The sequence below is a fragment of the Canis aureus genome, chromosome 24 (assembly GCF_053574225.1).
Source record: "Canis aureus isolate CA01 chromosome 24, VMU_Caureus_v.1.0, whole genome shotgun sequence".
Classification (NCBI taxonomy): Eukaryota; Metazoa; Chordata; class Mammalia; order Carnivora; family Canidae; genus Canis; species Canis aureus.
In genome coordinates this window covers 12,406,935-12,426,975 of record NC_135634.1, presented here as the reverse complement: position 1 = coordinate 12,426,975, position 20,041 = coordinate 12,406,935, and the positions used below count along the sequence as shown (strand labels likewise).

Here is a 20,041-nt window from a genome sequence, read left to right as displayed (position 1 = left end):
ACTTTACTCCGTTCTTTAACATGTTTGAGATATTCTGGTGGCACAAAGCTGTGCCTTATGTGACTAGGTGTGAAGTTTCAGTAATTTAGGGGTTAATTTCATTTCTAGCTTCCTATACATTTAAATATCCTGTTTCCCCTATAGCTGATGCTTAATAGTGTACATATTTTATTTTGAATGTATTAAGTATCAGCTCAGATATATGAACTCAGATTTCAGTGCTGCAACAAAATTAGAAATCCTTAAGAGAGAAAGCTAGTTACATTACAACTTACAAATTCTATTATACATGAATTTCCTTCTTAACTGACCACAGTTTGGTTTTGGTAATCTTTTACCATGCATTCAGGCTTAAAGAGACTCTACCTTTTGTCTTACTTGCACACCTACTTTGGTGTCAGAATCTTTCCCTGCACTCCATGCTGCACTTATATCCCACATGGCTTAATGTGGTCACTAATGCTACTACTATGGGTAATGGATCCCCTTTCTACTTTCTAGTATAAGACATAGGAACTAGGCAACTAGATAGCTTATGGGCTAAGAGCACAGGCTTTGGAATCCACTGAGACCTGAGTTGAGTCTGGATTCTTTTGTTTAATAACCTATATTTGTCCTTATAATTTAAAAACTTTTTCAACATTTTCTTAGCAGTGAGGTGAATGTGGTATACCTACCTCACAGGGTTGTTGTGAGGATTACATAGACTGATGTATATGAAGTACTTTTATTAGTGCCACATTGGAAAGTATTCAAGAATTGGTAGCTATATTTGTTGTTGTTATTTAATTTAAAGGTAGTAAACAAATTTGCTCATCTTTGGTGATTTGGCTTGGAAAGACTTAAACACTAGCTTTAGGGAAACTGTCTTAAATACATTTCATATTAGGTAAGTGGGGAGTATTTGTCTTTTGAAAATAGTTAATAATTCAATTCTTGCTTTATGGATTAACCTGCAATTAAATGTGTAATATAGAGTTAGAAAAACAGAACTCTGAAACAGTTTTTAGTTGTGCTTTTTTTTTTTTTTAATAAGCTTATATCTTAATATAGTAGTTTGGTCTCCTTATAAATAATCATTTTTTGAAAAGAGGTTTAGATTTTTAATGTTTTTCTGAGATACCTTTAAGACAAATTTGAGAATGCCTGACTTGCTTTAATGTCAATGCAGTAGACATTGTTATAGCAGTAGGAGTGTTACATTTGGAGTTTGGAGACTTGAGTCCTGGCTTTGCTGTTGGATTTGCACAAATGTCACTGGTCAAATCAAAATCTCTTCATGTCTGAATTCTAATCTCTGCTATGGTGCTTGTAACTTGACCTGCCTCACTTGCCTAACTCAATCAGTTGCTCAGAAAATGAGATGAAATAATTATGTTAAGGCTCTTTAGAAACTGCAAAGGGCTATCCTGAGTAAAGATAAGGATTATCTCAGTTCTCACCTTAGTTTTGTCTACCTACATCTTTCCAAAAAACACTATTGGTGTTTTATGAATGCCTCAGAATTGAAATTCATGTCCCTGTTAATCATAGTCTCTGACCAGAGGCATTTTGGTAAACTTTTTCCTTGCATTGTGAGATGGCAATTACTTTAAAGTGTGGGTTTTTAGTCATTCCCCAAATGGCCAGACAACAGTTTGTGGATAAGCCAAGTTTTTCAGGAAGTCTAACTGTAGCTCTAGAAACTCTTTTAATCTCTGCTCAGAACTGATCACCTCCATTAAGCCTTTGATTAATTCTACGGTTTTAATTAATTTGCATCCATCTGCATTTATTATGCATGTAGTTTGCAGTATATTAATTTATATTTGAGTGTTTTTGTAAGTCATTTTATATTTTATGTCTTTTACATGTGACCTGGTTTTGTTTTCTCAGCTAGCTTGGAATCTCCTGAAGGGTTAAGACAATTGTCCTTTCCCTTTCTTCACGTTAGGATCATAATAGAGGATGCCCTCCGTATAATGGTTTCTTATTAGTTGTGTTTGGATAAAACTAATGTTAGAACCTAGTGGTATCAGTTGGCCTAATTTTACAAAGTATGCATTTGCAGAAGTTTTCATTTGTTCTAGTATATGCCTATTTAGAGTTAAAGACAAAAGGCATCAAAACAGTCTACTGCTTGATTAAAAAATATAATGTGTAAGCTGTTGTGTATTTCAGCTAAGACTAGACTTAATTGTTTTGCTTTTTCAACCATTCTGTTAATTGTATTTGGCCAAAAGAAATCTAGTAAATCTCATTAAATAGTTTTATTTTTAATACTATACTACTTTAGGTTAATGTGGTATTTGTGTTGTTAATAGCCATAGTTTTAAATGATTCTTCACAAAAAGGGAATTGGGCCCTTTATGAAAGAAAGGCTTTTATAAAGGCTTATAAAAAGGCTTTTTAAAGAGTCTCAGTTTGTTATTTCTCATTTTTCCATTAAATTAATTTGTTAAATTTCTGATGATTCTTACTATTGAAGTTTCTTGTGTAAACCTTGATATGGAGGAGACTATTCTTGCAATAAATTTCCTAGTTTATTTAGAAATGTCTATCTTTGAAAAAAGAAACATCTTTACATTTGCTTTCATCAGAGCTTTCTCTAAAACATAACCAAGATAAAATCATGGCTTTTATTTTTGCACTTGATTTTGCTAAAGATGATGTTTCTTCCAAATGAATGTTTGCATTTTATTTCCATCTGTGTTTCTTTAAAACCAATTTCTCCTCCCTAAGAAACATTTGTACATCTTCTTCAGGAATGTCCTTGTCTGCTGGATCTTCCCCTCTTCATTCTCCCAAGATCACTCCGCATACTTCTCCTGCTCCTAGAAGAAGAAGTCACACTCCAAATCCAGCAAATTACATGGTGCCTTCTAGTGCCTCTACACCTGTTAATAATCCTGTTTCTCAGACTCCATCTTCTGGTCAGGTGATCCAAAAGGAAACTGTCGGTGGGACGACTTACTTCTATACAGACACAACCCCAGCACCTTTGACTGGAATGGTATGTCTGCATTAAAGGAGAAGTTATAGTACTCTTACAACAGTTCCGTCATATTAATGAGATTAATGAGGAGGCTTACCCCCTCTTGCATCTTTTTATTGTGATGTGAAAAAGTATTTGATTTTCTAACTTAGATGATAACTCTAATCTCTTCTTATTGCTTCAAAGTAAACTGTTTCTGTAGTAATAACTCCAGATTTAGACAAATCTGGTTTTATTCACAGATTGTATTCAAGCTCTAGTTAGTACTTCATGGCATGTTTTGCTTATGGGATTACCTATACTTGTGCTAGTTAGAGTTGACATTCGCTACATTTGTTTAAGGTATAATAGGTAGTTTTGCCTCTAGTCTACCTCTAGTAAGAATTCTGAGAAAGTAGATGGCTTCCTATATTTACTGAAAGTAAACTGATGATAAACCTTTCCTTCAGATGAGGCAGTGATTTAATCTCTAGATTTCTGGATAGTGGAGATCACATAGTGAAAAGAGGTCTCCAATATGGATTATTGGTAAGGAGGGAGGGAGCCCAGGGGAAGCCCTGATCACAAATGAGGAAAGGGCTAACAAAGGAGGGAGGAGGGGAAGGGCAGAGAGAGAAATATCTTCATGTTCCACAAATTGTATCTTTTAGCTTCAACTGTTGTGGCCATGTTCAAAAATTGTTTTTTAGCTAGTATAGTAAAATAAGTAGTATTGAAGAGAGCATGTGAGTTAGAAAGCCAAATTCCATTAAAACACAAGAGCTGATCTAAATTGTAGACATTTGACATAATTATAGATGATAGTTTTAGATGAAAATTATCCTTCGGTTTTAGTAAGCAAATTTTGATCTCACAAGTTAAATAAATGGTTTATTTTGATTAATATTTTACTAAAAGACAATTTGAATGCAAAGATGACAGAGTGCTTTTATGTTTTTTAAGAGTCCTAGTCCTGCCATTGTTTTGTGACTTTTGAATCTTAGTACCTCTGAGACCATTTCCCCAGTTATAAATGGGGATAATAATATCTAACCTCCTTGTGAGAAATAAATGTGAAAACATTTATAGACATACTTATGAATTCTGTAAAATGCTTTTTAAAAACTAATAAATAGCTAATAGTTTTGTTCTGTTTTGTTTTGTTTTTGGTCAGAGATCTTTCAAAAATTATCACAGAACAGCTTGCCGAACAGAAGGTCAAATAATTGAGGTAGAGTAGAGACTTTCCTTGGTTCTTTCAAGTAAGAATTCCATCAATGTTTTACCTTTTTTGGGGGTTTATTATATTTTATAATTATTTATATTTTTATTATATTTTATCATATTTGTAGAAGGAGCAAATTTAATCTATAAAGAGGTTCTTTTGTCACAAAACTGTCTCAGTTGTTTTTGTAGTGATTATATATGGCACATTTTTACAATGTTTTTACCCTTCACACCACTCTTAAAAATATGCTCATGGTAAACCTGCGGTGGTTAAGCCAAACTGCTATCTGGTGTAAGAAAACCAAGGCAAGAAAAAGGAGGTATTATTCCCCTACAGATTTAGGTTAAAGGAAACCTTACAGGTATTGCAAAACCACTTCCTGATTGAGATCCAGAGCAAGAGTGATCATCTGAGGGCAGCAGAAATTAGCTGAATTCGTTTTTCAGAGAGGGGAAAAAAAGTGTTTCTTTCAGCTTTTAAAATGAAAAAAGAAAACATAGTTTAGAATATACATTGATTTTTGTATCAGGGACCAGTGAAGAGGAAGGAGAGGCATAGGAAAACAGAAGAAGCAAGGGGTGAAGAAGAGTCCATTTCTAAGAAGCTGGAAGATTTAGTAACTTTACTGTAGTTTGCCCAGAAAGTATTTAAATAGATTGTTGCACCCTATTGTTCACCTAAGCTTCAGTCCCAGACCGAGAGTTAAGTCAGTTGGTCCTCTTTACTGTTGCAATTTGAAACCAGTATGTACATAACAAGTTTGTTTAGATTGGCCAAAAAAGCCCTTCAGGGGAGTGGTTCTTTGGGTAGACAAGGCAGTGTTAAACCTCATTATCTGACTAAATCCAAACACTTTAAATATCTGCTTTCTTCCTCTCTCTCAACTGCTTTAAAAAATATTTACAAACTATGTAACACTTCTTCCAAAGAGCAGCTTTGTTCTCTCATTGGAAGTTAAATTTTACTGTATTTCAAGAAATGTTTCCTTGTTAGATTTTTAAATTCATTATTGCAGTATAATATTTTTAAAGTGAGTTCATTCAAAAAGTATACTAATAACAGCTATTCTGAGGTGTTTAATTCACTATCATTAAAATGTATCCATTTATTTACCGCTGTCATTTAAAGATTAAAACTTTATTAAAACATTGATAAAGCTCATCAGTTGAGAATAATTGGTTATTACATTTTCCTCCTCCCTGCCTTTTTAGGTATTTCCAAACTATCATATTTACCCTCCAACTGCACCTCATGTTGCTTATATGCAACCAAAAGCAAATGCACCTTCGTTCTTCATGGCTGATGAACTCCGACAGGTATGCTTTCAGAATCCCTGGTGGAAATACTTAATATCTCTTGTGCTTTAGCAAACAACTGGAGAAAAAAACAAAACTCTTTTCAAATCATATAATTCAATCAAGTATGCTACTAAAGCAGATAGAATTTAGAATTTATTTAAGGAAACCTAATGTTCAAGACAATTGCAAGTGTGTGTTAGGACATATAACAGAATAGCTATCTAAATGGGCTACCTTTTTGCACTTCATAACCTGTGCATTGTAAGGTCTCTTTGAAATATATTAAATAAATTATTTAAATGGTTTCTAACCGTCAGACACTTTTTGCTAATATTATAGGATAAGAATAAGTAGTTTGGCTTAGATGTAAACTCATTTTAAAAGAGCTTAGTATTTTCTATAAAGTAGGTTTTATTAAAAGAATTTCATTTCCTTTTTTTAGGTATACTGCTAAGTATTATTTGATATGTAAAATTTCATTTTATATTTATATTTTCAGAAAAATTTTTATTTCACAGAAGTTGTACCAGTACAGTGTTGATGAGTGAATTGTTCGTCAAACTTAGGATAGGCCTTGAGTTTTCAGCCACAGAGTTAGTTGTGTGCTTTGGATTATAGCACAGTCACTTAACCCTTAATTATGGGTAGGTCTATCTAGGACTGGAATTTAGACATTGTATCATTATTAGAAATGTTATTTCATGTTATCAACATTAAAAAGTGCACATACCAAAAATATTTTTTCATACCAAAAAATATTAATACTACATTATTTAGTTATAATAGAAAATCAGATTTCAGAAGCTATAATGTTTATATGTAAATAGACTTGTTTTCTTTTCTTAGGAGCTGATTAACAGGCATTTAATAACAATGGCTCAAATTGATCAAGCAGATATGCCAGGTAAAATGTGAATTGATTCATCTTTACAGGATATTATTACCTTTATATAAATATTTTTATGCCTTGAACAGCTAATCACTATTTTATGAATATATTTATTTGAAATCTATTTTTGAAGCGTTCCAAGATGCCACTGATCATCCAGTTCATTTCACTTTCTACATGTGACAGTATCTAGTTTGTCAAAAAAATTAGGTGATTTTAGAAATCATAGTACTTTACCTCACTGTGCACTGGAGTATTATTGTCTTCTGAAACTTGATGAAATATGGATACTTAAACAGAGGGGGAAGGTAATTATTATTTTTGGAAGTGTGGTATACCAGACAATGTGCTAATTGAATTTTTAATATGTCATACTTTCTTTCTCACAAGCATTCTATGACAGAGACATGAATACCTCGTATGTGTGAGGAAAACTGAGGTTGACAGGAAGGCTAAATAACTTGCCTTTAAGACCAGTGGTCTGGTTGGGTCAGAATTTAAACCTAGGTTTTTCTGTCTGTGCTACAGTGTTTCTTAGAATGCAATTAAAATCTCTTTCCCCAGGGTAGCCCAGGTGGCTTAGCAGTTTAGTGCCACCTTCGGCCCTGGAGCCTGATCCTGGAGACCTGGGATCGAGTCCCACATCGGGCTTCCTGCATGGAGCCTGCTTCTCCCTCTCCCTCTACCTGTGTCTCTGCCTCTCTCTCTCTGTGTCTCTCATGAATAAATAAATAAATAAAATCTTAAAAAAAAATCTCTTTCCCCAGCTTATTTGCTATATAGCAAGATTAAATATGGTATAATTTAACAAAATTATACAATATAATGCAGCAAAATTAGCTGCATTATAAATAATGCAGCAGGGGAGCACCTGGGTGCCTCAGCGGTTGGGCCTCTGCCTTCAGTGCAGGTCGTGATCCTGGAATACTAGGATCAAGTCCCACATCGGGCTCCCTACATGGGTTTGCTTCTCTCTTGTCTCTGCTCTGCCTATGTCTCTGCCTCTGTCTCTCTGTCTCTCTCATGAATAAATAAAATCTTAAAAAAAAAATCAGTAGGAATACATTTGCCCTAGAGATAATCTCAAGACACATGGTTATAATCAAGGATTGAGCATAGTTCACTGTGCATCCTCTTGATTGCTGAAGAATTAAAAGGAGTATGTCAAGCTATCATGCCTTAAGACCAATCTTTTCAGTTTAGATGGACAGAGAACTTATCTGTCACAGCCTTTGAGGTATTCAGGTTGGAATTGTCCTTAATTATTTAATATTGTCTGTGAGGCCCTACCCAGGGTAAAAGAAGAAAAGAAAACTAGGTTGGTTTATTTTTGCCTTTCCATTCTTTATGACTATAATCATGAATAAATCATATGATTGTAGATTAGACATAACTTGAAATTATGATAGAATTTAAGAAATAGCTGGATATTAATTTATTATTATTAATTATTAACTGACATTAATACATGTCAGTTAAATTTCTATAGATCAATAGCCAATAACTTAAATATAATGAAAAGAAAAGATGCTATTTATAGTCATTTAAGGTTATCAGTAGCTAGGAATAAAGCAGCAAAAGATGTGTGAGATCACAATGGGGGAGACTTATTAAGAGATATCAGCTAAGATGAATAAATAGAGTAAAATACTATGTTATATATAGGAAGACATAGTGATTAAGATGTTAGGTTTTCTAAACTGTTGCATAGGTCCAATAAAATTGTAATCAAAGCTGTAATGAGCTGTTTTTACTCTTAATTCTTCTGACATGTACTTTATGTCCTAACTTTAAGGGCCCTAACTATAAGGGCTCAGTCCCACAAGATTATGCCTACTTCAGATGCCAGCTGAAATGGGTTATCCAGGCTACCCATATTCTATGTGGCCAAGTGCAAATTTGGGGGTTTCCACAATCACTACCACCACTTCCCCATCCCCCCACCCCACTGGTTCAGTAATTTGCTAGAATGACTCACTTTAGGTTGTTGGTTTAGTATGGAGGGTGCGACTCAGGAACAGCAACTCAGGAACAGCCAAATGGAAAAGGTGTCTAGGGCAAACAAAGTAAGGTGGTGGGTTGGGTGGCGGCAGTGGGGACTTCCATACCCTTTCAAGGTGTGCCACTCTCCTAGTACCTCAGTGTGTTCACCAGCTTGTAAGCTCTCTGAATTCCACTGTTTAGGGTGGGTTTTTGTTTGTTTATTTGTTTTGTTTTTTAATGGGAGTTTCATTGTGAGAACAATTGATGAATTCTTTAGCTTTTAGTGATGAACTGAATCTTCAGCTTTTTTGTCCTCCCTGAGAGTTGGGAAACAGAGCTGAAAGTTTCAAGCTTCGTTTGGTCTTTATTTTTTTTAATTATATTACAGCATAACAGAACTTTTCATACTAGATGATAAAATTAAAGGGCCAGGGCGGGGCTCCTGAGTGGCTTGGTCAGTTAAGCATCTGCCTTTGCCTCACATTATGATCCTGAGATCCTGGGATAGAGCCCTGCATCAGGCTCTCTACTCAGTGGGAAGTCTGCTTCTGCCTAACCCCCCACTCCCCCACCCTCCACCCCCCACTCCCCACCCCCCCACCCCCTTCACCCCCCACCCCCCTCCCCCGGCCCCTCCTGGCTCGTGCTTTCTCCCTTTCTCAAATGAATGACTAAAATCTTAAATTAAAAAAAAAAAAAAAGTAAGGGGCCAAGACTATCCAAGGTACTTTGAAGATGATGGTGGAGAATCTGGGTGTATTGAGGGAGGGGAGGCATAGTTTGAGTCTATAATAACTAAAATAATGGAGTGATGGCACTGGGTTAGATCAGTTAATGAAACAGGCTAAGGAGAGCCCAGACACATTCTGTGGTAGACGTGGCAGCTCAATGGGGAAAGAAGGCATTGGAAAAAATGGTTTTTCTTTATGGTAAAGGATAAAATTGGATCATTATCTTTAACCACATCTGAAAATCAATTCCAAATAGATTAGGAACTTAAAAGTATAAAACAAAACTTTAAAAACTTTTACTATAGGGATCCCTGGGTGGCGCAGCGGTTTGGCGCCTGCCTTTGGCCTAGGGCACGATCCTGGAGACCCAGGATCGATTCCCACGTCGGGCTCCCGGTACATGGAGCCTGCTTCTCTCTGCCTGTGTCTCTGCCTCTCTTTCTCTCTCTGTGACTATCATAAATAAATAAAAATTAAAAAAAAAAAACTTTTACTATAAAATCTTGGTGAATTGATTTAATATTTCAATGGGGAAAGATTTCTTATACAGAAGACAAAGGTCATTGACTCTTAAAGAAAATACTGATGAATTTTGCTAAATTAGAATTAAAAACAATCCAAAGATACTCAGAGTAAAGAAAAAACCTGGAAGAAGATATTTACACAGCTGATAAAGAATATAAAAAACACAATCCAGTAAGAGCATAAATGACTCAATAGAAAAAGGGCCAAAAGATAGGAATAGACATATGAGGAAAGAGAAAATTCAAATGACCAGTAAATGTATGACAGAATGTGAAACATCATGGATCATTAGGGAAAAATACAAATAAGATGTCATTTTAAAGTCTGATTGTATAAAGTGTTAGGATATGGATCCATAAGTTCTCCAGCACACTGCTGTTGGTACCATAAATTGGTGAACCTGTTACCACTTTGGAAAACTTCTAAAGCTGAATGTGTATGCTGTGATCCAGTAGTTCTCCTCCTGGAAATAAAAAAACATACACGTTTTCAAGTGCAAAATGTGCAAAGTATCTGTAACATTATTGCTTAAAATAGCAGAAACTTTGATCCAAATGAATTGTGATATTGTCAGATGATGGAATATTGTACACCAGCTTAAATGAAGAAAGTTCACTGCACTGACATGCAGTAATACAGAAGACTCTTAGTAATGTCATAGTGAGTAAAGTTAGTTGCAAGAGACTACATATAGCATGATAGCTTTTTGTAAAGTTAACTAAAATTATATATTAACTACTAATTATATATGTTAACTACAATTATGTAAATGGTAAATGTATGTGTGTATGCATATGTAAATATCTTATGGTATGTAATAAAACTATATGAAAAGAGAAGAGAAGGAAGGCAGAAGTTGGTAGAAAGAACCATATATTTAGATGTAAGTTGAAGAAAAGGTCTGAGCTTTTTGTTTTGAGTGCTGAGTTTGCTGATGCTTATTATGTTATTAAAAATAATTGAATAAGGGCAGCCCCAGTGGCTCAGCAGTTTAGTGCCGCCTACAGCTCAGGGCGTGATCCTGGAGACCCGGGATTGAGTCCTACATCCAGCTCCCTGCATGGAGCCTGCTTCTCCCTCTGCCTGTGTCTCTGTCTCTGTCTCTCTCTCTCTCTCTCTCTGTGTGTGTATTCTCATGAATAAATAAATAAAATCTTTAAAAAAAATTGAATAAAAGCAGGCCCTGCATAGACATGAGCCAGTGATTCGAGTGTCACAAACTAAAGGTTATTGTTAATCTAATTCTGTGCCCCATGTTCAACAAATTTTAATAAATGCTTTTTTTTTCCTATCACGGCTCTAGTTGCTCTTTTTCATGTCTTATGTTTACTGTTAATCTTCATCTCATGTTGACTCATTTATTAATGTTTGGTCTTGCTATTCTTTTCTCTCTCCCTTTCCATTCCATATTTCATACTCCCACCATACTTCTCAACTTGGAAATCATAATTTATTTCCTGTAGATCAGGGGTTTTCCACCAGGAATGATTTTCTTCCTTATGGGTCATTTGGCAATATCTGGAACAATTTTGGTTATCACACCTGGCAGTGGCATGCTACTGGCTATTAGTGGGTTGCTTAACACCCCACAATGCATAGAACAGTCTTCGATGATGGAGAATGATCCAATCTGGTATGTTCATAGTGCTGAGGTTGAGAAACCACAGTGAATCTCAGATATTCAATGTCTTATTAGATCCAGCCTATCATTCTGTATGTTCTTTGAGGGGAAGAAGCAGGGTTAAATAGAGCAAAGACAGTAACATTTTATTTTTTTATGATTATTTTTAATATTATTTGGTGGAATTGGACCTCAGACTAAAACTTGGGGCTGAACTAAATAAATAGTGCAGCTCTGCCCATCGTCTTCCAAGTTGATTTTCTTTACTTTGATTTTTGATATCTAACAATGATTTAGGCATTTCCTTTTATTGATAAAAGCATTTCCCTTTATTCATACTTAATTTTGTGCATTTGTTAAATTGAACTAGAAGCAAAGAGCAGAACAGCAATGAATAGTCCAGTCAGTGGAAACATTTGGTTTTTAAGGTTAATATTAGACCACATATGATTATTTCATGGTAGAGTGGGAAATATAGTGTTAAAAGGTGACTTTCTGAAACAAGATAAAATTTTAATGCATAGACATAAAAACAAGCATTTCAAAGATCTTATTTAAGTCTTGAGGAGCCGGTTATAAGACTTACTGTAGAGAAGGAAAATTGAAATGAATCTGCAAACTGGCACTTTCATAGAGAACAGGAGTTATTTTGCAGGGTGAGCAGTTATCTACATATAGTTTACTCGAGTGTAAAATATCTCCCATAGCATAAGAATCAGACACTAGAAGGGTATCCTTTGGATAATGCCTAGTTTTCCACTGATGTACCATATTGTTTTTTCGGTTTTGGTTTTTTCCTGTAATGTAGAAAATTCAGCATGCCTTGCTTGAAAATACAAATAGGGTCAAAGGACTTAAGAGTGTAAGATTTTTAGTTGATTGTGTCCCTCATTCAATTTCTTTTTCACACTGATGCTATGAGTAACACTGCTTGGCATAGTGAATTTCAAGTCCTTATTATAGTATTTTAAATTTCCCTCTGATCAATCCCCACGTAATTCTCAGCATTTTCTCCTCTTTGCACCTCCTCTGTGGTATACCCTATTCTCCTACAACATGAGATTTCACAGTCCTGAACACTGTGTACACATTCAAGACTTGGTGGTGGTGGGTCTCCTTCGCCATAAAGCAAAGCACTCTTTTCATCCCATTTTAGCTCACTGAAAGCAGTCTCATCCTTCAGTTTGTAGTATGCATACCAAATCTTCTGTTACATCTTTCCTAGCATTCTTGGGAATGGCTCCCTTCTCCCTTCTGTTTTCCATGTGTAATGGTTCTCAAAATGTGATCCTTGACCCAGGAGCATCTTTTTTTTTTTTTTTAAGATTTTATTTATTTATTCATGAGAGAGAGAAAGGCAGAGACACAGACAGAGGGAGAAGCAGGCTCCATGAGGGAGCCCGATGCAGAACTCGATCCCAGGACCCTGGAATCACACCCTGAGCCAAATGCAGATGCTCAACCACTGAGCTACCCAGGTGCCCCAGCATCTTTTCATTATCACCTGGAAACTTGTAGAATTGAAAACTCTTGGGCCCTACTCTAGACCTATAAGTAAGCACTAGGCATGGGGCCCAGCAAACTATGTATTAACAAACTTCTTGGTGATTCTGAAGGGTGCTGAAGTTTAAGGACCAGTGCCATGGTGAGTTGTACTTGTTTCATAGCTATTTTCCTTGTACTGTATTATGGTTTATATAGATCTTTGGCATTAATTTTTTCTAAGTGTCTTGATAAAAACCCATATTTCATTAATATGGGTTCACTAATACATAGTAGTCACTCATTACATTTTTATTATTTTGAAAGTAATAACTTCCTCTTATTAAGTGCTCCTCATGAAGTAACCAGGAAACAATATTTATTCTTCATTTATATGTGGAAATTACACTGATCATTAAAATAAGAAATAAATGGGCAAAAGTTACAGCTATATTCCCTTGTGGGTATAACTCCCTTGTACTGCCTTTATTTCAAAAGACCTTGTTTTGAAAGTTAGATTGAATCAGTTGGGTTTTTTGTGTCCTATGGCCAAAATGCTTTCTAGGGGTTAAGAGCACAGGACTATAGAATCAGAGTCCTTAGTTTGCATATCCCAACTCTCTCTCTAGATGTCTGATACTTGTTTTCCTTACATATGAAATAGTTCTGTCTCAAATGGTTTCAAAAACTAAGAGATGGTGAATGTAAGAATTTAGCAGAGGTAAGAAGGGTCATTTTGAACCTGTCTTCTGGAATGACAGTTTTTCTTAATAGGATATTTCACATGTATTTAACAGTCATAAGTCAAAAATTATGGGTTGTGAGGTTTTTTTTAAAGATTTATTGCTGTTTTTAAAAAATTTTTATTTTTTAAGATTTCATTCATTTATTCATGAGAGACACATAGAAAGAGGCAGAGACATAGGTAGAGGGAGAAGCAGGCTCGCCATGGGGAGCCTGGTGCAGGACTCGGTCCCAGGACTCCGGTATCACAACCTGAGCTGAAGGGAAATGCTCAATTACTGTGCCACACAGGTGCGCCCCATATTGCTGTGTTTAAAAAATAGCATTAAACAGAAGTGTCTGGGAGGCTCAGTTGGCTAAGTGTCTGATTCTTTGATTTCACCTCAGGTCATGATTTCAGGGTCGTGAGATTGAGCCCTAGGTAGGTCTCTATGCTCTGTGTGGAGTCTGCTTAAGATTCTCTCTCTCTCTCTTCCGCTTCTCCCTCCCTCCCTCTCCACTTGCACATGTGTGTGCACTTGCTCTCTCTCTGATAAGAAATAGAAATTAAAAAAAAATAAAAAGCAAAAATAGTGTTAAACATATTTATTGTAACACCTTTGGCAAGTAAGGAATAGTGTAAAGAAGATAATAAAAATCCTCCCTCTCAGAGGTTACTGTTTTTGCTGTATTGCTTTCTAGATGATATTCTGTGCATATTCTGCATGTTCACTTAGCTTGCTTCTCATTTGAAATATCGTGAGTGCTCCTAAAGTCATTCAAGGCATTTAACAAAATGGAAGCTGTCCAACTGGAAAATATAATTTGATTGTGAAGCATTAAAAAACTGTTGTCATTTTGGATTGTAAAACTGACACATGTTCTAGAAAATAGCAATAAAGAAAAAAATTGCCTATACTCTATAGAGAAACCAGCCACTAAATACAGTTAGTCTTTATAAGAAATAAGTTGGGATTCAAGATAAACAGTTTTTTTAATGCCTAACCAGAGTATCCTGATCAAATTCCAATGCATTATCTCAGTTACTCTTAAATATAATTTTTCTTGCTTTGAGGAACATGAAAAGCATGATTGTAGAGTGGTTTTCATTTTCTTTTATATTTTGCTAGGAATTAAAGTTGTGCTATCATACGCCATGGTTGAAGGTTTTTATGGATTGCCATATTTATACATACACATACACACAGACATAGTATACATACCTACTTTCCAACTTAAAGTCATTTTGAATTTCTATACACTTTAAAAAACAAGAATTCATATGCTTAACACTGCTGTCTAAATATATTTTGTGCAAACTAAGTGTTTAAAGAAGCAAAATCTGACTTGATTTTTGTTCAGCATCAGAATTAGAAATGTTTAATATCTCTAAGTGATAACACAAATTGTTTCTAATAGCTGAGAAACAAAGAATTGTATTGTGGTATAAGAGATAAATGTTTTCGAGTATATGGAATCTGGTGGTTCTTTGGTTGTTTTATAATGACTATTTTTATTGATAGTGAAACCAGTTTGTTTTATAGAATTTTTATGAATGTTGACACTGTTCCAGAATTCAAAAATATGTTTTGATATCAGTGGTTTATGGTAGATTTGATTTCTTTATCACTCTGAGAGATTTATGAATATCAGCAAGTTAAAATTGTCGTCCTATGAATTACTCTAGCAGTCCCTACAGAAGTTGACAGCTACCATAGCCTGTTTCCTCTAGAACCACTGCCACCACCCAATCGGATACAGAAATCAAGTAATTTTGGATATATTACATCTTGCTACAAAGCTGTAAATAGCAAAGATGATCTGCCGTATTGCCTTCGGAGGATACATGGTAAGGAATATAAATTGCCCTCTTTTCAAAGGTATTATTGAGGCTAAGATTACTGAAACAGTCCTGCATATATTTATTTGCTTAATAACAAATTTAAAGGATAATAAATTTATTATTTCATTTGGAAATTAGTAGCTCATAAATGATACATAATATGGCTTTTCCTTCACATTTCTGATGGAATAAAGGGGAGATGTCATTTGTTTAGTAGAAAATTTTTTTTTCTTTTTTCTTTTTTATTTAATTTTTTCTTTTTAAAGGTTTTCGTCTCGTTAACACAAAATGCATGGTATTGGTCGACATGTGGAAAAAAATTCAGCACTCCAATATTGTAACCCTGCGTGAAGTATTTACCACTAAAGCATTTGCGGAGCCTTGTGAGTAATTTGTACTTGTCTTTCTGCTTGTGGGCTTCATTATTTGAAGCTACATTGCAGTAATGAGTGTTTGTGTTTTATTTTAAGCTCTTGTGTTTGCATATGATTTCCATGCTGGAGGAGAGACCATGATGAGCAGACACTTTAATGACCCTAATGCCGATGCCTATTTTACAAAGAGAAAATGGGGTAAGAAAAAGATGCAAGCGTGCCATATTTGAAGTGATTTTGCTCTGTGGAAGAGTAGTTTGTATTTTAAAATGCATGTAAGGGATGCACCCAGGCGGGTGGCTTAGTTGTGTCTGCCTTCAGCTCAGGTCATGATCCTGGGATCCACCTGCATCTGCATGGGGCTCCCTGCTCAGTGGGGAGTCTTCTTCTCCCTTTCTCTCTGCCGCTCCCCCTGCTTGTGCGTGTGCTCTCTTCTCTCTCTCCATTAAATAAATAAATAGAATATTTAAAAATAAATAAATAAAAATACATGTAAACTTGTCTCCATAATCATTAGTGCATTTTAAAGAGAAATGTCTTAAAGAATTGAAGTCAGTCCATAGCAAGCTGAGAAATAGTGTATTGTGTGTATAGACTGAGATGAAGACAGAGTAGGAAAGACTTATGGAGGTGTCTGATTAAGATGAGAATATGATTTAAGTTTTTTCCTGTTAAGCATTTTTTTTCTTTTAAAAATACATTGTTTTCTTTAGAAAGATGGTTTGGAAAATGATGCCTATAGCTTCACTGCCCAAAGGACAACCATTACCAATTTCTTTCCAGTCTTGTTTTGTTTTGTTTTGTTTTTTGGTCTCCTGCCACACCGTTTCCTTTTCTTTTTTAAATTTTGTATCATTGCATCTTCCATTTATTTTAAATATTTTCCCCCTAAGTTTTATATTTTCTGAATATAATTTAATGACTCATAGTCCAGTGTAACTATATATCATTTATGAAATGATTTCCCTAAACAAATGCTTTTTTTTTAAAAGGTAGAACTCCATGTTATTTAAGGAATTAGTCTTTAAAATAAATTCTCTGCCAACTTTTCTTTTTTCTTTTCTTTTTGCCCCTTTCCAATATTTATAGTTTATAATACTGCAAAGGACCAAAATATTGTAATTATGTTCTAATAAATGTTTATTAAAGGGTAAAATAGCTTCAGAGTCAAAGGTCCATTTTGAGGTGTCTGTTAATTTATGTATTTAGGGAAGGAAAATGTATGTGTCTTTTGTTTTTGTTTGGGGACAGGAAAGAAGCATTGAATTTTTTAAAATGTTTTTTATTGAAGTAGTTGACAAACCGTTGCATTTTTTACTATGCCTTTTAATCTTGAATACATAGAGAAACTAAGGAGGAAGAATGATGTGAGTCCACATTATAGTATCTTTTGGGTTGTGACTCCTTTAAGGACTCTTAATAGTGGATAAAAATATATTACTTCTGTTTACTTGTAACTTTGCTTTCTGACAGTTGGAAGAAGAAAGCTGTGGTTACATGGCTGTTTCACGTTAAAAATCTGGTCATATGGTGTGGTCATTTTTTTTCCTTTTGCCATGTCATCTGTAGACACATACATTATTTTGTTGAAGGGGATGTGGTATAACTTTTCCAATGATGAATATAGCTGTAGTTGTTCAAGTGTATTTTAGTAGTAACACCTGTGAGATGACTGTTGGCTTTAATTTATAGCTGGGTTTCTCAACCTCAGCACTGTTGACATTTAGGGCTAGATAATTATTTTGTGGGAGCAAAATGATGTATTTTGTGATGTATTTTGTGCATTCCAGGATATTTAGCAGCCTCTACCCATTAGATGCCAGGAACAGGCCCCTTCTCCAGTAGTGACACCAAAAATATCTCCACACTTTGGCCAAATGTTACCTAGGGAGCAAAATCGACCCCTGTTGAGAACCACTGATTATAGCACGCCTTTCTAGTTTGGTTTTTTAATCTTTACTTTTGATGTTGACTGATTATTTGATATATTATGTTTACATTTTCATAGGAATCATTCCTTTTTTCTGATATTTGAAAGTATCATTTGAATGGTAGTACTTTCCCTGGACATACTTTAATAGAGGGCAAGCCTCTGTTTTCCTATTGTGAATATTAAAAGAAGAGAAAAAGAAGTGTGTATATAAACTTGGAGAGACACAGATGGAAGTCTAATGTTTTCTAATACTATTTAACTTAGTACAAAGTAAAAGATTACATGTAAGAAATATGCTAATTTAGAAAATGAGAATAATAACCATACCATACTGTTAGGGGTTGTGATAAGAGGCTTAAAATGCAATTAGATGGGTCAAGTAACCTCTACTGCTGTTAACAATATAAAAGTTAAGACAGAATCTGGCACAGAATAAGCAGGCACTGTGTTTGCTATAAATACTCTTTTTCCTTATTACCACATTTATTAAATAGTTTTATTTAAACTCTTCAGGGCAGCCTGGGTGGCTCAGCGGTTTAGCACTGCCTTCAGCCCAGGGCCTGATCCTGGAGACGGGATCGAATGCCACGTTGGGCTCCCTGCATGGAGCCTGCTTCTCCCTCTGCCTGTGTCTCTGCCTCTCTCTCTCTCTCTCTCTCTCTCTCTCTCTCTGTGTCTCTCATGAATAAATAAATAAAATCTTAAAAAAAAATAAAAATAAACTCTTCATAGTCATCTTTGATGATATCTTGGCATTTATCACTGGAGCCACTTTTTGAGTTATTTAATACTGTTTTCCAGGTCATATTATCTTCAGTCTTTCTAAGTTGAGGGAAAGCAGTTTTTGAATTTTCTTTTTGCTTTTCCTTGGAAATTTTATCCTAAGCCACAAATTTGCTATTTATTATTGTCACAATTAACCATTTACTGTGTTGCTTTTATGCCTAATTCACAAAAAAATTTGTTTACAGCCATAAGAACACTTGAATTTACAAGGTCATCTTCCTTGAAATAATGTAAAAATCTCTATTAAATTTATGTGGCTCCTTTTCCACTGATTTAAAATTAACAGTGACCCAGGAGATAGTGTCAAGAAGCACTTAAACAGGAGTTTGAGGGGAGCTTGGGTGGCTCGGTTAGTTAAGCACCCAACTCTTGATTCTGGCTCAAGTCATGATCTCAGAGTCATGAGATCGGGCTCTGCACTGGGCATGGAGCCCGCTTAAGCTTCTCTCTCTCCTTGTCTGTCTCCCTCTGCCCCTCCTTGCCCCTAATTCCCTCCCACCCCTGCTCAAGCACATGTTCTCCCCCACACACACACACAAAGAACTAATATAATACAATCAAGATGATTACTGTCATAGTAGATCAAATTATTTTTATGTTTCATTATTAGACATGAGTGATATTCATTGTTTTACATTTATATTTTTATGAGTTGGATACCATCCTGTCTAACTGATATGGCTGTAAGAGAGGAGGCTGGGAATTTGATGGAGAATAAGAAAACATTCAGCGTAATGATGGTAGAGACTTTTTATTTTTCTTCAAGCCACAAAATGAACAGTTCTCACCTGCTTGAACAATAATACAAGCTAGGATTATTTTAAGTAAAATAATCATCTTCACCATTCTTGTTTTTATTCAGAATTTACATTTATTTGATTCACAATTAAATATAAATTCTTTAAATAATTTTGTTTATTGTTCATTAATTACAATGGTCACAGAAAAGAGCACTTCAGTGAGAGCTCTGCTGCTAACAGTATAAAAGTATAATCTCAAATAGGAATTTGGGGTTTATCTCTTAATTTCTTACTAATAGACTAAACTTTTTTGTATAAATATATAAATTGACAAGTTGTGCCATGATACATGAATTTATTTTTATTACTAATAATTTTGGTTTGGATGTTTAAGTCTTACAGTTGGTTGGTTAAAAGGTGTCATTTTTAAAATTTATTTGTTTTATAGGTCAACACGATGGACCATTGCCCAGACAACATGCAGGATTATTGCCAGAATCTCTCATTTGGGCATATATTGTCCAACTGAGTTCTGCATTGCGTACCATTCACACAGCAGGTTTGGCATGTCGAGTTATGGACCCAACAAAGATTCTGATAACCGGCAAAACAAGGTATTAGGATTTTGAGTTTTGTCTTCATTATTTGGCTATGACAGTTTAGTAAACAAAGCATAATGATTTGTTTTAATTCTACCTTTTCATATATTCCATCCAGAACAACTGCTGTGACTTTGAGTTCATTTGTAAGTTTTTAAAAAAAAGTTGAATTCTTAATAAAATGCCTGTTTATTAACCAAGAATCCTGTAAGGATTTGGGAGGTACATGTAGTTAGGTTTGGGAGAATATAGATGTAATATCAGTATACCTTTTCTGTGTATAACCATGGTTCCCAGATTGTAGCATGAAACAGAATCACTGGAGGGCTCATT

General features: G+C 35.0%; 1 protein-coding gene across 7 annotated transcripts in view; it reads left to right on the top strand.

The window, feature by feature from the left end:
* The window catches only part of PAN3 (poly(A) specific ribonuclease subunit PAN3), a 134,326-nt gene that overhangs the window by 92,482 nt on the left and 21,803 nt on the right, over nt 1-20,041 (top strand). For 4 of the 7 annotated variants that reach the window (XR_013362881.1, XM_077868284.1, XM_077868281.1 and 1 more), the window contains 8 exons: nt 2,745-2,992; nt 4,128-4,184; nt 5,393-5,497; nt 6,326-6,383; nt 15,121-15,282; nt 15,543-15,659; nt 15,747-15,848; nt 19,558-19,723. Coding sequence is in view for 6 of the 7 variants with exons in the window: in XM_077868284.1 (XP_077724410.1) it covers nt 2,745-2,992; nt 4,128-4,184; nt 5,393-5,497; nt 6,326-6,383; nt 15,121-15,282; nt 15,543-15,659; nt 15,747-15,848; nt 19,558-19,723 (1,015 nt within the window). In the remaining variant the exon portion in view is untranslated. The remainder of the gene's footprint in view (nt 1-2,744; nt 2,993-4,127; nt 4,185-5,392; nt 5,498-6,325; nt 6,384-15,120; nt 15,283-15,542; nt 15,660-15,746; nt 15,849-19,557; nt 19,724-20,041) is intronic. The other 3 variants (XM_077868285.1, XM_077868283.1, XM_077868282.1) reach the window with 2 other exon arrangements.